Below are 21,079 nucleotides of genomic sequence, written 5' to 3'. Positions count from 1 at the left end.
TTAGGAACAGGAACACTGTAGGAGGAGGCATTTGGGACTAAAAGCTCACAAATAGTTGTCAAGGAAAAAAAAAATAGGTTTTGGAATGGGCTTGCAGGTTCATGTGCAGGTTACATTTGCAGTAGGTGTTACCTGAATATGATGGGTGCTTCATGTCCACTCTAAACTGCATCTGTAGGGCCACTGGGTTGATCTGAGAATGAAATCTGAAGTGTCAAAGTTGGCAGCTATAAACTGAGACATTACAGTGTCTGTGTGCTATTTGTTTCAAATGAATGCACTGTTATTTGAACGTTGTATTTATTCTTCTGTGAGATTTCTGTACTTGAGCTGTCTGTACATGTTCTGGTTCAGAAAAACACCCTGTCTGTATGTCATTTATTGGATTTCAGCATGGTGGAGCTCTTCAGTGTAGTTTAAAGAAATATAGAGATATAAAGTTTAGTTAAAGTGGATAATCTTCAAGTAAACATTTTTTTTTGAGTAAATAAAAATTAATTTTCTAGAAAAATCTGGGAAAATAAATTCTAATTTCAGAGGCTATAATGGTAACAATTGTGTGCTTCACTTCAACAACATGGCTGAAGTTAGAGTAAATGTTACAGAGGGAAAGACTAAATTATAAAGGTCCTTTTTACTAAACAATGAAGGTCCTTTTTTATTCTGGGCCTCATCTTCTTTCCTCTTCCTTCCAGTGAATGTACGGGGGATTATACAAGTATATCTCGTATCTTTGTAGCACAGGGAGCTTCATAGCCTGTGTGGCAATATTGAGAAGTGTCTATTAATAAGAATTTGAATGAGTATTTCCAAATTCCACATGCAGGTATCCTTATTCTCATATCTTCAAACAGATTAAACAGATAAGAACATCAGCATTCTTACTGCGAATTAAATTTCCACGTATGGATTTATTCAAGGATAGCTGTTGTGTTTCAGTTCAGATATCTTTATTTCAGATCAGTCTTTAAATATAGCAGTCCTTAAATGCTTTGCGTGATGGGGAGAGGAAACAGTACAGACTCCAAATGTTTTTCCTGTGGAGGGGAAGGCAGTGGCAAACCCAGAGGAATCGTAGAGTTGGACACAAGAATAGGAAGGGGATGATGGACAGATAGGCAAGCAATTTCAGAGGAGCTACATTTGTTTTCTTGCTCTGGCATCAGCCAGGATTCCTGGAGTTTCATTGCCCCCAGCTGGCCATTCCTTTTCCTCTGGTACCCACCTGCAATTCTTGTCTCCCTGGGCGAGGGATCCACCCTGGGGACATCCCTCCCTTTGTGACAGCTGTCCCTGCTGAAGGGCCCCTGGGACTGCTTGACCCTCAGGTTCAGCTGGGCAGGAGTTTAATTCCATGTGTCCAATGTTGTCTGGTTTAATTAATCGACTTCCACCTTGGACTGAATAACCCTCTTTTCTCTTCTGGCTGTCTTGTTAAAAGGTTGAATAAAACCTCTGTGTTAATTTGTTACACATTAGTTTTCCCTTTCCTGAGGCATGCTTTGTACAGAGAGAGCTTGTATGCCCACATGTTCTCTTCTCTCTTCTGTGTTTTGTGTTTGCCTGTTGCTCTCATTTTATATGCAATCATGTTTATATATTCATGACATAATAGATATGTATGTATATCTTATGTGTTGTCCTATACGTATATATATGAAATAGATCATAAGTTATCATGTTAGGCTCATATCTTGACTTCCTAATCTTTATTATTATTGCATTTCCTTTGTCTCTCAATTGTGCACTTTCTCCCTGTGTTGCTTGATGCTGCATTAAGGATGTTTATTCTATTGCATGACACTAAGAGCTCTCAATGTCTAGTTTTCAGAGCATTTTGGAGTTTTTGCAACTCTGCCCTTTGCAGTTCTCCAAAGTACTATCTTCCTTCTGTTGTAAGCTATTTTCTTCTTTAATCCTGTCTTTGTCTTGTCTTCCAACTTTGTCTTGCTTCTCTTGTCTTGACTTTGTGGGCATTTTCTTTGTTCTTTTGTCTTTACTTCCCTACTCCGATATTCTCTCTTTTTTTTCTGTTTAATTTCGGTTTTTTTTTAATTTCCTTTTTATTTTGGAAGTGTGCTTTTTATATGATTGCAGTAATAGTAAAGCCTAAGCCCACATTTTATCCTTAATTCAAGATAATTGATCCTAGGGACAAATTTATGATGTACAGACAGCTGTCTCTCCAAAAAGGCACTCACGGATTTCACTGGAGACAACAGAGTTGTAGGTGGTTTGTTTGGGCTCATCTGTAACGATCAACTGATGCTGTCCTGCAGTGTAGAACTGTTCTCAGCAAACGTGGCAATTTGCTGTTTCCTGAGAATTGTAGTATTTCACTTCCTTTCTGCCCTCTGGCAAAGAGGATCCATTTCCTCTGTGTTGCCATGTAGGGAAGCTACAGCCAGAGAGTACCGTGGCTCCTCTGCATCTGGTCTCTCTTTGAAACCCAGTCCTGAATTCAGGCTGTCTTTTGGTCCAGATGGGTTAGCAAATCACCCCTCACAGACAGATGTTGTTATTCATGTGTAGTGGGTATTGTTATGTGCTGAAGTGACAGTCACTTTCTGAAAATATTTTCTCTGTGCAGGCCATTATCATTCTAGTTACCAGTAAAATGTTTTCTATTTGTATTTGGGCAAGAAATGCAGCATCAAGCCACTGTATTAAAAAGTTACAGAATGCTTAGGAGGGTTTTTAGGTATTTAAAATTACTCCACATGTTAAAAATGTCCTAGAGTTTGGAATTGCTGATCTGATTAGAGATCTTGAAATGGGTGTGGTGATGGAGGCAGTAATAAGTCAGAAAAGGGGCTTTTTTAATAGATTATGAAAAAGATTGCCATAAGGAAAAATGGATACAGTGATGTAGCATGTCAGGAATTTTTTTAAGAAATCAGTTGCTCAGTGTCAAAAATCCTTCATCAAAACAAATTATTTTTATCCCCTAAGTTTTATGGTTCCCCACTTTTTACCACTAACTTAACTTTCCTGTGTTTCTTAATGTCAAATGCAAGTTAAATGTAAGTGTCCTGATGCTCAATGTCCTCATTTTGTTTCTCAGTTCTCATTCTTCCCATGTTTCTCTGAAACAAGGAGGAAGAAACCCTTTGTTTAGGCTACATGTTCTAAGAGCAAAGAGTGTTTATAGAGTATTCATCTTTTTTTCTTGTCCATGATACATATGGTGACATCACTGCATACTTTTGTATGGTTCAGACAATGCAAAACCAGCAGTGAAAATGGAGAGAGCAAACAGAACATGTTTTTATAATTAGCTACAAAACTTAGACCAAAACTTGTGAGTCACATTGAAGAAAAAAGCTTACTGTAGTTCTGAACTCGAAGGATGGACCTCCCTAAGCTGATTTTTCATATTTAGTGCCCAAAGAAGTTCTCCTCATTTTTTGTTCTGTCTAGTACCAGTTTTAAAATAGTCAAAATATTTCTTTCCAAACACCTCAACTGGTGTTGATGATATTTAAGAAATATTAGAACATGAATGAATTTAAATGGAAGGGTAAAAGCCCTCAATGTTTTGCCAGCATTGGGCTAACCACAGTACCTGGAGTCACCCACAGGTGAAATCCTTGAATGACTTTTTCAGGATGCAGTCAGAGAAGAATTAACAGTTATTATGAAGCAAACCTGGTTTTTGTATTTAACTAGGATGACCATTATGTTACAATGTATGCAGGGTTATGTGCAATGTGTTTTACTATTGGATGATAATCTCAGTTACAGAGCTTTTAAAATTAGCTAGGATAGCTAATGGTAAATAAAAAAAAATAAATCTTCTGAAAGTGCAGGGTTCCTACTCTATTACAGACCTTTCTAAGGGTCTCAGGTCCTGCAGTGCACACAAAGTCTAGCTAAAGCTTTTTTCCATTTTTCTTTTTCACAGGTAGAGACGAATAACCACCTCCTTTTTCTTGCATTCGTCTCAAGTACGCATTGCCATTTCTCTCAGACACATGGAGCAAGTGTTTGATATTTGCTTTTATTTCAGTAGTTTGCCATTGTTGACCCACAATGAATTTGTGTTTTTTTCTGAAATCTAGATCTTTTTCTGTTTCTCTTCTAACTTTATCCTCATCTTTTGTCAGTGCATTGGAAATTTCCCTCCTAATGATGTACTTATTTGAACTAAATTTAACCCTGTTCACTTCAGACTGTTTCTCTCGCTCCAAAATGCTATTTTGAACTCTAATTCCATATTCCGAAGTGCTTGGAAGGACTTCCAGCTTCATGTTATTTGACAGATCTTTAAGTGTCCTCTCTAGTCAGTCATCTAAATCCTGAATCAAATTATTAAATTGCACTCGATACAGGCCAGATCATTCCCCCCTTCTACCAAATTCTCTCCCTAATATGACAAAAATAAATAGGCTTTGAGAGCACAGCTGTCTGAAAAGTGCATTCACCTTATGTTCATTTCATTAGGCCTGGAGTCCTTAGAGGTAAGACAACATCGCTGAGCACACAACTGCTGTGGCTTATTTTTCTGTCAGTCCCAATTGGAAGCTGTCATGGATGGTGTAGTCCCCATACTTCTCCTAAAAATACTTGCAGAATTTAAGCAAGATATCTTTCTCCTCCTCTCTTCTTCTGTGTAGTACAGAAGATACTTGTTATTAAAAGAAATCAGATTGGTTTGACAGAATCACTCTTAGATTGATGTTGGTTGTTTCTTTGCACGCTATTATGTTGTATATGATTATGAATTAATTGTTTAATCATGTTTGCCTAGTGTCTTTTTGGGTAGTGAAATCCAGCAAGTAATTCTACAGATTTTTTTACTTTTTCTTGGATTTGAAAATATTTAAAAATATGTTTCCCTTTTCTTGTCCTTGGCATTTCCTTTGCTGCCCACAGATCTTAAAAAATATTCATTAATGGTTTAAAGACTAATTTGATTAATTTCTTGAAAACTTCATGGGAAATTTCATCAAGCTTCTTAAATTTAAACACATTTATCTACTATTCCTTTCTAAATATGACCTCAGTTCCTAATCTCATGCCCTTTCTGACATGTAAACTCTACTATTTGATATGATTCCTCCAGTTTTGTGAAAGAAAATCAGAAATTTTCCGAGATTAGACAAATTGGAAGAAATAAATCATAAGGTGAAGAGACCATGCATTTACCTCTAGCCTATAAATGATACTGCAAATTTTTGTGACCTGGTTTAATGCAATGGTTAAACAAAGTGTTACACACTGTTTGCTGTCTTTAGGCATTTGTTCTGTATCCATGGACTTATTTTAATGTAAATAGTCACCTCAACAGCTGTGTCCCCTTAAGCACATTTTATTTAGCAGCTGGGTTATACACGTCACTTGGCAGCCATGGATTTTCAATTTTTCCCTGTGCCAAGGGGGCAGCTGGAATAATTTGAGTGCTCATTAATTTGGGAGAAATATGAGCTGCAAGTCAGACAACATGAGTCTTCTGTATGGTGTTGTACAAGGATAAGTGGATCAGGGTAGAAGCAATTTGCCCTGTCCCAAGGGGGTCTTCGTTTTTTAATAAGCTGGTTATGAAAATTCTATTTCTTTGCAGTTTAAAGAGTCTAATTAGAGCCTGTAATTTCTCTCGTATAACTGGAGTGGATGAAGGTTAACATTGGGCCTCCAGAGTCTTTTCACATTCATTTACAGACTTAAATCAGGTAATAGTTTGTAGCTAATTAGAATGGTGTATTAAATATTTGGTTTGACTCGACTTAACCGTGAGAACACATGGATGCTGTAGGGCTACTAAAATTATAAAGTAGAGGTAAATTTAATGTTTAATCAAAGATAAACTTAAAGGCATAGTAATTTTAATACTGAGTGGTATATTCTGACAGTCTGAGCCATAATTGCCTTCAGTTGGTTGAAATGTCAAGGTAAAGGAATTTGATGTCTATTCCGTGTTTCTGTTGTAGCATTTTGATGGTGCAAACAATTGCTGGTGTGTATACACAGTGTCTGAAGGGTTAAATGGTTTTCAGCATAGCAGACAGTTTTTATGTAAAATCTCATTTATTTTACTATCCACTAACTCAGCATTTTTAGAAAGATTTTCTTAAAGAAGTTGTAGTGTTCCTACTCACAGGAAGTCCAACAATAAACACGCATTCCTACCAGAATTCCTACCAGAGTTTACCAAACAGTGGATGTGCTGTTCCACCAGAGCAGTATCTGCATTTGCAGCTTTTGCTTTGGCTGATTTTGCATTTCAGTGAACTAGTAAAGTAATCTTAAAATTGCATGAGCAAACATTTTTTCCTGCTCGTGTAAATCAGTTTTATTCTCAGGCACATGGTGAGATTCTTGGGGCTGTCCTGTGCAGGGCCAGGAGCTGAACTTTGATAACCCCTGTGGATCCCTTCTAACTCCTGTTCTATGATTCTATTATATCTGCAATTTGCAAAATTCTTTGCATTCTCTGAGTAGATCTCACTTTTCTGTGCTACATTATGAGAATCTTCCTGTTGCTGGTTGGATTTCTACAACTTGAACTTTTTTCCACTGAACTTTGTATAAAAACTATCATAAAATTCAGTTGTACAGAATCAAATATAGGCTTACAAAGTTGAACTCAGCACCACATTGGCACCAGTGTTGAACTCAGTTGAATTCATCACCAACCTAAAATGGTTGGTTTGAAACACAGGCCAAGAGGATTTATATCTCCTTGCAGTGAAGGAAAATTTGCTCTTTTCAAGTTTGCAGGAAAAAAGACAGATATCCTGAGTCATGAAATACAGAAGCTCCCTTCAACACAATTCTGTAAAGCTTTCATGAAACAGATCATATTTTATTCAACTGGACATTTTTAGTAATGCCTCTCAGTTAGAGCAGGAGTAGCTATGGTTTAAATTTTTCTGGATTTATTTTAATGATTTTTTTTTTTGATTGTGTGACATTTATTCTGTGAAGCAATTTTACTGATTAAATACATAGCATCCAACTCATGCCACTATCCTGCACAATACAAAATGACATTGCACAAATGTAGCTGTGGTATACCAGAGCACAGGACCTTACACCTTTTTTAATTATACCTCTGCTGTTTGATGTCTGCCAAATAATTTTGCCTTTAGTGCTCAGACAACAGTTACATTCTGTTAAATTTTAGCTGGTGAAAGTTTTGATGCCTTTTTACAACTTTGTAGGACTGATACTTGTTTCCAGTGAGAAAACTGTGTGTGCTAATTCCTCTACCAGTGGGTACCTTGGTACTATTTTCTGTTGCTTCTGTGTTAATGCTATTTTAGTTTAGACTGGAATCAAAACTGCTCATCTTCTTCCTAACTAGTCCAACAGTTTCAGTGAGCTGATTTCTTATCCCATAAACTGAGTACAACTCCTCTTTGTCTTGCCTGAAGGTTCACTTTTATCCTCAGCAATTAGTCCAAATAGAAATGGAGTCCCTTGTTCATTTGTGAACAAGGCTGTGGATCTAAAACTGGAGTACCAAAAGTGGTGAAATACTTCAAAGGGAAAAGGGAAAAATGCTGCTAAAGGGAAGATATGAACAAACAGTTGAGACAAAATAAAGAAGAAATATACTATTTGACAGAAGTAAAAAAAACCCAAGTCAAAAAAGCATCTGTAACCTCAAAACAGTCAAACTTTTCTGACTCTAAGCTCACTCAGGCCTCAGATTCTTGGCTCATGATCTGTAGCTTTAATCTCAAGTTTCCTCTCCAGCATTTTTTGGATGCTAGAAACTCCATTACAGATTGGTAGAAAATCAGTGATAAAACTTCTGAATATCACCTTATTTTGTTACACTGCTTTCCCAGTTGCCAGTTTTTATAAAATGGTTTATGACTGCAATAATCCCCTCAAAATCAGCTGTTATGGGAGATAATAGCCGGTTGTCAGAGCATTTACCACCCTTGACTTCACTTTGGGCCATTATGTAACAAAAGAATGAACTGGTGGTAAGGTTGCCAGGTGTATTAAATTATATGATGAATTACAGAGATTCTGCAGTGGGGATTAGTGTCCAAAAGAGACTAGTGGAGATTGCCAAACCCATTATCTGATAGGACTGCAGGCTGGGCAAAATCCCGAGGGTGAAAGGCCAGTGCTTTATCCATTATGTCATCCTCTAATCTGTGTCTGCACCATGCCCAGGGAAGCACACTGCAAATGAGTTACCATTGTTCTGTGTTACACCCTGGAACTGTGTAATAACAGAAGTGGAGACGTTGGCAGTGTTTGGTTACTTAGAATGTGGTCTGATTTTGATCTTTCCTCATGGATTCTTGCAAAAAACTTAGTTGATATACAAGAAAGTTCAGTGGAGTAGTAGCAGAAATTGTATGAGCCTGCTTTTTCCACAGAAGCTTCAGTTAGATCCAAGAAAATTGGTTATGTCATGGCTTCTGCTCTAATCCCTTCCTCTCCATTCAGACAAATTAAATTGTTTAGGCTGCTATTTTGCATTTAAGGAAGAAAATGTATGTTCTACATTTCAGCAAATCCTCCAGAATTTTGAAGAATGACAATATTAGGTATAGCTGAATTATACTTAAGTGGTTGATCTAGGCTTGGCTTGTTAATGGTTTGTAATGACTGATCTGGAATCTTGCACAGCAGGAGTGGAATCAAAAATTTCCTTAGCTTTTCAGATGAGAGCACAGAATTTGTTCCTATCTCCAATAAATGTTTTATTTTACTTTGAAATAGTAACATTGATACGATAGAAAACTGATTTCAGGTAATTTTGAAAGTTAAAAAAGTATGAGTCAAAATATTCCTCTTCCTTTATACCTCATGTAATTGAAATCATGGCACTAGTACGTGGTACATGGTTGGATTTACTACTAGAAGTATATAAAAAGTAGAATAAATAAAATTTTCTAAAACTCAGAAAAATATTTCTAAAATAGATCTTCGCTGTATCTGAAATATTTATAACACAACCCATTGGTCTCACAGTAACTTGTTATACTTCTAGCTTGTGCTGAAAGTACAAGTTAGAGTGAAGGTAACAAGTTGGTTTGGGGTTTTTTGAAAAGGAGGCTCTGGAATGTCATTTTCTAGACATTGTCTCAGCCAAAAAGTTTAATTTTCTCAAAATCTGTGAAAATTGTCTTTGCTGAATTAACTTGTTAAACTGCAAAGAAGAATTTCATACGTTCAAGGTACACTGTTGTATTACACTTAGTACCTTATTGGTTGCCTATGTGATTTCATTGACACAAGCTGCACACTAAGCAGGAAAGATGGCTAAAAAAGTATTAGTTGCTTATTAGACCTGTTTTGTGGAGGTTTTTCGTTTTACCTTTGAATACCATGTTTTAAATGGTTATTTAACACAATCTGTTTGCTCTACCAAATCTTTGCATATGATTCTTTAGTGTTTAGCTCTTACTGTGCCCTTTGGGCTGCCTGTGAAGGAACTGATCTTACTTTATGTGTCAAACAGCTAAAACTTGTGTGCTATGTAAAAGGCCTGAGATGTCTTATTTCTTTCAGAACCATGTTAACCGTCAAACTCCTTTAGGGAACAATAAGGCTTTTGCTAATATGTTTTGGACACTTTCTCATCACCTGCTCTATCCTTGCACAGTGTAAAATGCCATAATCTCATCTTTCTCTGCTAGCAACATTCCTTATGTACTGGGTGAGTTTTGACAGTGGGAAATTATCCTTGGTAAATCTTGAGTTACATTATAGTGTTCTGTAAATCCACAAAGTATGTCAGCACACTGTTGGGGATAGACGAAATATCCTCACCCAATGGCTGGTGTGAAACACGTAGCTTGTTTGGATTTTCCAAAAGCAACTCTCAGCAGCTCTAGACCCAGAGAGCAGATCTAGAAATGCTCCTCACAGGTGAGTGTGACACAGTGCTGCTGTCCCCTGACCACAAGGGATTACCTGCAGCTTGTAGTTCCTGTTCTCCTGCACGTGTTTGCTGAGGTAGGTCTGTACAAAGAGCTGTTGGGGTTGTGGGTGTTTGGGAAAGCAGTGCTCAGCTGCTTCGGGATTTAGCATTTTTCTCTGTTCCTGTTTTTGCTTACAGTGTCTTGTTTTCCATTGAATTAATTTCCATTAATTATTTGGGGTTTGTATCTGCTAGCTCTCCCACCGGTTTTTAGGGTACAACGCACGGTGTTTCGGGTATCACTATAGTAGAAAACACTGTTATAAATTGTGCACTGCACAGTGTGCAGTTGCAGGAAGGAGAAGACATTAGGAAATGTATAGATGCAAACTTTCCCAAAAGAGGTATTTTTAATACTATGGGAGAAAAATTAACAATGAGGAACCTTTTCCCGAGTAACTTAACGTGTAAGGATTCAATGTCATGAGGTAATGTCTCCAATTTCATGGCTTCCTTGCACTGAGTGCAGTGTAAGTTGAGTCTTTCAGCACCTTATAGGGTAAAGGTCTCTAACAGGACAGAAGATACTGAGGTAGTGCTGTCTTGTGTCATCTCACAGGGCTTTACAGCCCTTATCAGTAGAATTTTGTGTCCTCATTTAAAGCATTGTCTTCAGGGAACTTCCTGCTAACCTGTCAATGCAAATAGATCCTCAAGTCTTTTTTTTTTTTCCCCACCACTTCATAGTAAAAAATGAACTAAAATAGAAAAAGCTATGAAGACATTTAGAGATAAAATGAAGTTTCAAGAGTGACCTTGTATTTCCATTGCTCTTTTCCCATGCCTGTTCAGTGTCCTATATATGTTATGCCCTTTGCAACAACCAGATGCACTGCAGTACACTTGGAATTCATGTACTAATTTTGGATTCCTTTGTGTGCTTATGGTTTGAAGTTAGAACCTATAACAAATCTCAGATTGATACACTTTACAAACTCCTAATTTTTCCCTTTTCAGATTTGGAAAGATTTCTTGTGCAAAACAAAAAGAGACTTTTTTACTGTTGAGACTTTTTTACTGTGAATCTTACTGATCATGATGATTGAATCCAGTAAGACTCTCAAAATTCTTTCTGACTGCCTCCAGACTGTTCCTTCCAGGAAAATGGAGTGGGGTTGTGCCATCTGCTTAGTACAGGGACCAACTCCAGCATCAATTCCCCTTTTTCCCATTAGTAATTCTAAGGTAGAGGTGTACAAGAGGATGCTGGAGAGAGGGGAATAGGAGGATGAGGTTCTGCAAAGAAGAGTGATATTGAAGACTAATCTGGAAGTAGTGACAAGCACAGTGTAATGTTGGGGGTGAAGCAGTGGAAGCATAAATAAAACCTCAAGCTTTTTCTAAAGTTGGAAGTAAGTTTCATTTACTTACTTTCAGAATTTAAACCTACCAAAGAAGTCAGAAGATTATAAAGCAGCAGAACCCCAAGGAAGAGAAGGCAGTTATTGAGGCTTAAAGGATGGAGTTAATAAGTTTATCCTGGGTAAATAACTTTAAGAATATTTCCACTGTAAGCAAGGGTAAGAAGAAATGGAGCATGAAAAATTCATAATCAACAGAAAGAGAAGCTGTTTTGAAGAGACAAGTAATTTTCAACATAAAATTGAAATAGCAAAAGAATAGAACAGACGTTTACCCTGGGAGATTAAGATGTGATGTAATTGTCGATTCTGCCACCACAAATTACAGATTCTGAAGTTAATTTTTGCATTTATTTTTTTATTTCTTGTTTCAACCTCTTGGTAGACTTTCAAAGAATGAGCAAATCCTCCCTAATGCCATTTTTCTAAACAGAAAAATGAATCTGCCTGGAGGAGATGCCTATGAGAATTTCAAAGTGAACATTTTTCTTTTCACCTTAAGCTCTGATAAATTTCCCTATATTTTTCCCATGTACTCTTTTAGTTATACTCAAAGAGAGTGATCTAGAATTTTGGGTTTTGTCAGTAATAAGGTTTGAGAATGTAGCCTTTATTTCCAGCCAACCTGTTGTCAGCACAGGAATAATTAATTGCTATTTATTACCTTAAATTCTGTAGAAAACATTTCCTAGCTATCTTAAGTATGTTCAAAAGTCTCCTGTGTGACTGTTCTTCAGGCTTTCTACTATGATACTCTGAAGTATCTTTTTCTGTACAGTTTGGTCAATTGTACAGCACTAATTACCTGCAGAAGTCTCTGGGAGGGGGCCATTTTCTCCAACCAAGTAGGTAATTAACACTCTGAAGTATGCAAATAGTGCCTATCAGGGGGTCTAGCCATAAGCCATAACATGACTTGCCTAGGAGAGGCAACTTAAGAGCTTTCACCTTGAGAGCTCCTGTAACAGTTAAATTAATTCTTTTGGGTGAGGCTCCTTAGGAGTGCAGGCAATCACTCAGTCTCACATCAATCCATTGTTCCAAATCAGTCCATTTGTTCATCTATGCAGAGACTACCTGAGGCTTTCCTGGACCACCATGGCTTGTAACTGTGCAAACTTGAATTTCATCCCTATATCCCACTTAAAACTTAAATTCCATAGCTCTTGCCACAGGACTATTTTTATTTCTTGCTGAGCCAGAAAGGAAAGACTATTTTGCTGAAGGTGTCCATGAAATAGTTTGCAGCTGCAAACAGAGGTTTGCACTGTCAGCTGCAATAAGAAGTCCCATTTCCCCTCCCACACGGTATTTTAAGTTTCTGGAAATACTGTTTTACCAGCTGTTTGGCATGAAGATATGACTTCACAGTTCCAGTGTGTAGAATCTTGCAGATTGACTCGTCTTGCTTAACATAGATGGAAGGTCCCTGTTCTCTTCACTGTGCTGTGAATTTAATGAAGTTTCAGAGGTGAGGACAGTTCAGGGACTGCAGATTAGCCCATGCATAATGGATGGAACTGCTAAGTGGATATTTCACATGAAATGTTTAGCACTGAAATAGCTGTCATTTAAGTCATCATTCTTAGGTTTCCTTGCTAATGGCTGAGTGTATGCATCTCTGAGATTTTATATAAACCTTCTGTCCAGAGTCTAAAGGTTCAAACTTCAGAATATTCCCTGGCTGTAAAAGCAAGAAACTTATTATCAATAGTCTTATTTTCCAAAATTTGAGGGGATGCAACTACCTGTTTAGTCCAAATCATGATCTGTGCCTAGGTAAGGCAACAAGAATGTGAAAAACCAGAGACTGGAAAACCAGTGAGCAAACAGGTTAAAAATGGTGATAACGTATGCAGTTAGATATCTGTTTTTGATTTAGGTATTTTACTCAGTGTAAGATTTGTGTTCAATTTTGTCTGAACTACTGAACTTGGTGGTTCTATGCCTTAATAATAATTAGTTCTGCTGCATACATGGGAGTAGTTGCCAACACAACTTGTGACAGCTGTTGGCGTGCTGTGCTTCTTACCACTGGTTTACTACGGGCTAGTGGTTTGGACCAGAATCCACAGTCTTGCACAGAGAAGCTGACCATCATAAAATGCACTCTTGAAATTAGTTAGTTGTGTAATATGAATTTGATTCCACAGTTCAGAATCATTTGAGCTTCTGCAGCAATCTTTCAGTAAGAAAGGTAAGTGGATGGAGTGCTGTTTTCCAGAGGTGACCCTTCTAGGTCCGGAATGAGGCATAATAAGTAGCTAATATATGGGAGGTTTCCACAGCTGCTGTTTTAAAGATAATTAAAATACATCAATCTCAAGTGGTATTTTTTGCTATTCAACACTTGCTTTAGAAAAATGTAGAAAAATATGAAGTGAGAAAGTCACAAGCTCTATTAAAGTTACTAGTTCTATTGTCCTTTCAGTTTCCTTAATATTATTATGGAGCCCTCACTCCATTTTCTGTGAACATTGGCTTGAAAAATAGTAGTCTGTGGCACATCTGCAGGAGATACCTACTGTGCAGAAACAGCAAGTGTAGTTGCAAAGGTTAAGGTTTTTGCTCTTAGAATAAATTTTGCTTTTCATTCAGTGAATCTGACATCTACAATTTTCAGTTTTGTAGATTGATATAAAAATTCAAGACTAGTGCTTCTGCCTGAGAATATTTTCTCTCTCCACAGCTAACAGGTCGTGATAAGCCTTAATATAGTTGATATCATATTTGACAGGTCAGACACGGAAAATATTTTGATTCAGGTTTCTCAAGTATCTTGCAAAGCTTTCAAAATTATCCAGAACTGAAGGGCTCTTTTTTGTCATATGTTTTTTACCAGAGAGATACTTACATCCTCTGATGCAGATTCCTTCTCTGATGAAAATGGTCTCTTGATTCAGTCACAGCACTTGGATATTCAAAGGTGTTTTTCTCATTTGGCTTCCAGTCAGTTAGCCAGAGCACATGTAGACTATGTAAATGTTGTTACTGGATCTTCTGGGACTGACCTATAATAACTGAATTTTTTCAGTCTGCCTTGACTAAAACATTCTCTCCATATGGATTCAAAAGAATTCCTGGTGTCCTAACATTATGTTGTACCATAACATACCAATATAGGTGTATCAGTGTGTATGTGTGTAGTGTATATACATCTGAAAGCTCCTAGTTTCTATTGCATTATTTTCTTTAAGGTCCAATGCAAACAATGGAGAGACACACCTAATATTTCATCTATTATTAATTATAGAGATTTCAATCATCTGCCTCAGTGCTATATATATTTTTCAGCGGACTATACAATATTAGTGCTGTATCTGGATTGTTTGGGTAAAATAAACATTTCATGCAACCATTTTTCAGAGCAGAACTGATTTGATGCACCTCCAATTCAGTTTCATATACACAAAGAAGAAAAAATGGGGGTAACTATAAAAACTTTTACCTTCCAATGTATATCTTACATGGTATCTGGGCCTGTGGATAGATATTAAATCTGGTACCTAATGTCTAGTCAATGTACAATGAAAATTTCAGTGGTCACTATGGTCAGTGTGTCCTGTTTTGCACCATGTGGAGCCCATCATTGCACAGGTCTTATCCATGTGCAGAAGTAGCTGGAACTTACCCTGCTAAATTAATGTAGTGCTTCTGTAATATTGGCTTATATTTTTATGTATATGCAGGACACAGATCTATAGCTACAGTGACTTTTTTCCTGTTTATTGGTATTATACCATGGATGGTACATATAGAATTCTCACAGAGAATACCTATCCAGGAAAGTAAAACTAGTGTAAGAGGTGTGTGGAACCAAGGTTGTCTTTAAAAATGGGACTTAGAATGTAGTCTTATTTGTACAAGTTTTAGTTTGAATGATTTATTACCTAAGTCATTGTTGTGATTTCTGAAAGCAGAAAATAATATGGCAAGCCTTTGTTTTGTAAAATTATTTCTGGTGTGTTTTTGACTTCAAGCTCACAGTGAATTAAGTTTACCTAATGGATCCCATGAACTGATCAAATGAAACTTTTAGAAGTAGAGAAAAAATCAGAATTGTTTTTCATCAGAGCTGATTTTGAGGATTTTTCTTGCTATTCTGAATGGAGTATTAAATAATTTTCACAGTACCTATTAATGTGTCTTTAAGGCCAATGTAGAAGGAAAACTTTAATGTAACAGTGGCATTCTTTTTAACTAAAAAATGCCTTTCTGTGACCCTGTCATGGTTATTTTCTTACAAAGCTACTGTGAATAATAAAGTATTCTAAGTATTGAACAACATAGAAATGGTATTTTAAAATTGTAATGTAACTTATTATATAAAAGACTTTTTATTTCATGCTGACTGGTAAATGTCATTTGTATTACATGCACCATGAAAAATGTATAGAGAAAAATGCACAATGACTGGGAACAGGAAAGGAAAGCAACATTTAATAAACTCATTTTCAGTTCTAGCTCTCTGTCTTATAGATTTATTTTTTTTTCAAGTAATGACAAATAATTAGCAGCATTTTTTGTGATGCTTTAAATATTTTCTAGCAAAACTTCGGATACTAAGTCAACTAGATGTAGAAAATATAGTCAGAGAAAAATCACTTAAATCTTTGCAGCAGTTTTGCAGAGGCAGCTCACTCCTCATGATGATCCATGTTACTGATTTGTTGAAATTTTATTTTTTGTATGTTCCATGGAGTTATTGTGCTGCTTATGCCTGTTATCATGCTTACTGCTCATCCATTTAGATAAGGCTGGTCTCCTTTTATTAAGAACACAGTCTAGTTTGATTCTTTATAGATTAAAGCAGATCATTAAATATAAATCTCTCAGATGTATTCAGTCTAGGCTGTATTTGAGCATCATTTTCAGGAAGATAAACTGTGACAGTGATTTATGCTGTATTTTGAGAGTGTAAATCTCACTGTACACTTTCACGAGTCTTTGTAGAATAAAGCTTTTCTTTATTAATGCTTTTCATAGGCATCAACAAAGTACAAAAGTACCATTCTTTTGTTTAACACTGTGTTCTTTAGAGTCTTAGAGTGGGATTATAGATACTGTTGGATTCAAACTTGCAACACTACACAACCAGTGTGTAAATCATGACTGAGTTCTGTGTACATTTGATGTTTAAAAGAATGGGAAGATTTTTATGATTGATGATCTCTAAGCATGATAATAAGGCAAAGCATCATCTGTGCTTAGAACAGGATGTGGCCATTAAGAAAATGGACAAAAGGGCAGTGAGAGAAGAGGGAAACTTTCAAAGTATTTTAAAAACACTTCTGTGAGGAAAAAAAAAAAGCCCTATGGGAACTTAGTATAAAATTGTTTATTCTACAAATAATTGATTTTGTGAACGAGGAAAAATATTAATGGCAAAAATTATTGAAATTTAATTTTTTTTTTTATTTGCAAAGGAATTAAATTACATTAAAGTGCTTCCTGTGAGTACCTGTCTCTAAGTTGACAGTGATACTGTGTCACAGGAACCTTGCAAACTGAGAGGAATTTGCTTGCCTGGTGTTTCAGATCCTTTATCTACAGCAGTATTTGCTAATTAAGTGCCTGTTCCCCACTTCATAGCGATTTTCTGAATTAATAAGTGCAGAACAGATTTGTCTGAAACATGCAGTTTTGCTTTGTACCCCAGTTTAGTTTATTCTGGGTTTATTCTGTAATTTAGTTTATTCTCAATTACATATTAAACGTAACTTTAGTTAAATGTCAGATATTAAACACATTCAAAAAGATCAGTTCTTCTGTTACACAGAACAAACCCCACATTTTTATCAAGAAGACATGACTGGCAGAGATCTTTTTTTAACATACTGTGCTGCTTAACCAGTAATACTTTCTTAGAAAGGGTGTCCATATGAACGACACATGTGTATCTGGAGTTCTACTGAGTGTGTTTTAAATGCAGTATTAGTTGGCTCATCTTTTGCATTGTGCTTTCAGGTTCGTATTTTTACCTATCTGATTGGAAGAGAAGCAGCATTTGCTGATAACCTGAAGTGGATGGCCTGTGCTAACAAAGGTTAGTTCACCTTCATCTGTGAAAGCCTTGTTTTCAAACCCCTATTCCTGTGCCTTCCTGCATACCTGACCCTTCTGGAGATATGGTGTCACTGGCAACTAATGAGAGAGGATGAGCTGGGTTTTTTTACAGAAAATGAAAAGACTTGTATTTTGTAACATAAAATTTAAAGAGCCAAACGAATCCAATTTGAAATGTATTTTTTTCTTAAAATATGCATGAAGCTTTTAAACTATTTGGTCTTGAATTTTTGTTCATAGAACAAACTAATTTTGAAGCATTTGTTCTATTAAGGCTGTTATTACTAAGAGTTAGTTTGATTTCTAAGAACATGGGGTACAAGTCTCATTGTGTTAAGCACGGTATGTGAAACACCAGACGTTCTGTCCCTGGAGGAACTGACAGTGTAATTGAAAAAAACTGGTTTATATCGTTTAAGGGAAGAGCATTAAAACATTTAAGATGCTGAGATGCTACAGTAAAAGGATTGACTAATAAAAGAATGATTCAGGATAAAAAAAACCCCAACCCCCTAATTAATCTTCAGGTTTTCCTTTTCCTTTCCTCTTGGAAAAAAAAAAAAAGTTCTTTTTCTATTGTGCCACATTACATTATGATGAATTGCATCAGGTGCTATCCATTTAGTCATTATTTCTTTAACTACTGTTATGTCCAGCTGATGGAAATTACTCAGTTTGAAGTCTTGTCTTAATCAGCTAATATTACACCATAATTTAGTTTAAATAATAGTATAAGAATCCTTTGAAGCATCTTTTTTGAAGACAATTTAATCAACAAAATCTTTTAACTTTTTAGCCCAGCTCCACAAATTCATAAGGATCTAAGTACAGCAACTCAGAAATTAGGACCAGGCAATGGAGACTGGCTTAGCAGATCATCTGGTCCACGTCTTCCTTATTCCCAGAGGGGGAAAAGTGGTCACCTTTGTCATTCTTCAGGACTACTTTGTTCTTTTCATGGCCATGTTGCTTTGAGTCAGAGTCTTACTCATATGAATCAACTAAACAGCTTAATGACTATTACTTCTATAAATTTATTTCCCTCTCAGTTTAATAGTTACAATACCTGCTCTCTGATAGCTTGTAATGCAAAAATCTTCTACCTCTAATCAGTAACTATTTTTTTTTTAGCTTTGAAAATCACAATTGGAAACAGCATAAGTCACTATGTCAGACAGTATGAAATTTGGATCTTTTTCTTACTGTTTTCAGCTACATCTTGTCCATTTTATTTTAGTGAAATGAAGAATTAAAGCACAACAGATGAGGAGTGTAGTAAAGCTGGTCTAAAGATTGGCTGAATGCGTGGACTGCAGTTTACTCCTTGCATGGGTGGGCCAAAGTATGTTGTTGTCACTGAGGGTCAATGACCCTAAAATCAATTTTCCTTGCAGTGATTTTCCCCTTGGAAGCACAACATAGATGAAGGCTGTTGCAGGGTTTCCAGCTGACTGGACTGTGGACAGCAGTCCTTTCCTTCAAAATGGGTCACAGGGGAAATTCATACCACCTTGAAAAACTTCTTTAGCTTCTAGCTTATGATGGTGAAACCTTAAAAAACCCCAAGCATGTTTTTCTGCTACATTTTTCTGTATAAGTAGGGCATATCTAGAGGGAGTTTACTTAATGAAGCAAAACACCAAACCATTTTAAATACATTAAAACATTCAAGATCCCCAAAATCCCTCTAGAGCATTTTTTGAATTTGCAGCGGTTTACCCTTCTGTATCATAAGCAAGTGCACATAAAGGAAAACAATAAAGATTTACTAAGATTCTGAAGCCAAGAAAGGTGAAAATTTCCTAGTGTTTAGTGTGCATGTGCCAGATGTTAGCAGTAGTATCTAGAACTTAGAAGTAAGCAGGCACTACCTTTCCCTCAGCAGTCACTTCCAGCAGAAAGCTGTAGAGATAAAGATGGGAGTTAATGCATTACTTGCTAACAAAACCACTGAAACTAAATATTTTTCTTTTCAGTAAAATTCACTATTGCAGCCTCTGTTTTACTTATTTGTTTGTTTTTTTTTTTTTTTTAAAAATACTTTGGTATGAATCCTCACTGTGGTTGGCATATCATAAAATGGACAAAGGATAGGATTCATCAGTACGAACGAGCAGAGGCTGAGAGGGCAACGTAGAGAAAAATGTTTTGTGTATGGGAGGGCTGAGAGGGGCTCCAACTCCAGCAGAGGACAGATCAGCCCCGAGGCAGGTTGTGCCCCAGCTGGAGCAGTTTATAGGCTATTGTATTAGCAGAGGAGAGTTCCGTACAGGAAGCATCCATTCCCATTATTAGCATGACCCCAGCACCTCCCGCACTGCGGGCTCTGGTGGGGGGTGGCAGGCAGCCAGTCACCGAGGCTGTTCACCTGCTCCAGAGGCCTCTTAGGTGGGGGGAGAGGGGGAAATCTCCATGGGAGTTTTACAGCTGCAGTGAAACAATGAATTCCCTCCTTAGTCCCTGCACAAAGAGGATTTTTTAATTCCGATATTTTATTAGTTGCAAGAATGTTGCATCTATTTTGCGAAGTGCCCCGAAAATGAGAGGTGCTGTGCTCCGTGTGAAAATCAAACGGAGGCATCTTGAAAAGTTATGAGTCTAAAGGTGGACATTTTAGAGAAAAGCAAGGCATCCAAAAAAGTGCAAATGTGGAAAGGCAGCCCACATGCAGAGCATAAGTGTCTGTCTTTTACCACATTATTATACATATCTCCTGCTTGTCATTACCAGATTTTATCCATTTCCTTCATGAGCTTTTTCCTGCTGGGGAGCAAAAAAAGGTAGTGATGACTGTATGGGACTCTGAGGTGGCATAATTCACACACCAGGGAGCCGAGAAGCAGGTGTTAGAATGCAAAAATTTAAGCACGGGTTTGCTGCTATTGCTTACATGGCCTCAGCAGCTGTGCTCAAGAACTTCAGAGCAACTCTTTAACTGATGATTAAACCATTAAACCTCGGTATAGGAACAGTAAGGTTTTAATTCCATAGGGTACCTCTGATCTCTAGATAAGAGAGAGAAATTTTGCAATGTAGGAAGCTAACTCTTGGGAGGTTTGACATTTGCTACAGATAGCTGGAAACACGATTGTCAGAAAGTCTAAATATAAACAGAATAAGGAAGTTCTGGCATCCAGACTACAGGACAACCTTACAATCTTGCCAAAACTGCCCCTGTCTGGACAAACACAGCTCAAAATTTCTTTGCAGTTGCCATGTTTTCTGCTTAAGCTTAATAAAGCTTAAGATTCCAGGTCCACAGATGCTGTGATCTTGTCAAATGATTAAAGTTGTAGAGAGACCTCTTTCAGATTGGTCTTTTCTCATTAACGGAAAGTGTGTGAGGGGAAGTGATGCATTTAAATAAGGCCTGATGAAACTGTAGCCTTGAAATTTTTCAGTCCCTCATCACCTTTGCATGATGTGGGCTCCAGATGCCAAGTTTATGGTGTATAAAGATACTTGACATCCAAGCACTGAAAAGGAAGTGGTGACAGCTCAGATAGCTGAGGCCTCTGCTGTTCTCAGTGCTGTCAGGTTGCAGGAGATGTTTTAAAGGATTAACAAAGCTGTGATCACTAAACCAAGCAATTCTAGTTGAAATCTACATTTTCTATGACCTGCCATATTTGTAAATTACATATTGCTTTTTTTTTTTTCCAGTCACACTGTGTGGATGAATGTTTTAGAGAATATGCAACTACTGTCCTGTTGCTGTAGTTCTAATCCATCATGTTTTTTGAAACTGGACAAACTGGAT

General features: G+C 36.9%; 1 protein-coding gene across 6 annotated transcripts in view; it reads left to right on the top strand.

The window, feature by feature from the left end:
- CACNA2D3 (calcium voltage-gated channel auxiliary subunit alpha2delta 3) overlaps window positions 1-21,079 on the top strand; it is a 405,672-nt gene that overhangs the window by 248,921 nt on the left and 135,672 nt on the right. For all 6 annotated transcript variants that reach the window (XR_010433489.1, XM_064667663.1, XM_064667662.1 and 3 more), the window contains one exon: window positions 17,221-17,299. Coding sequence is in view for 5 of the 6 variants with exons in the window: in XM_064667663.1 (XP_064523733.1) it covers window positions 17,221-17,299 (79 nt within the window). In the remaining variant the exon portion in view is untranslated. The remainder of the gene's footprint in view (window positions 1-17,220; window positions 17,300-21,079) is intronic.

The sequence above is a fragment of the Pseudopipra pipra genome, chromosome 11, assembly GCF_036250125.1.
Source record: "Pseudopipra pipra isolate bDixPip1 chromosome 11, bDixPip1.hap1, whole genome shotgun sequence".
Classification (NCBI taxonomy): Eukaryota; Metazoa; Chordata; class Aves; order Passeriformes; family Pipridae; genus Pseudopipra; species Pseudopipra pipra.
This window is presented reverse-complemented; position numbering and strand designations above follow the sequence as displayed.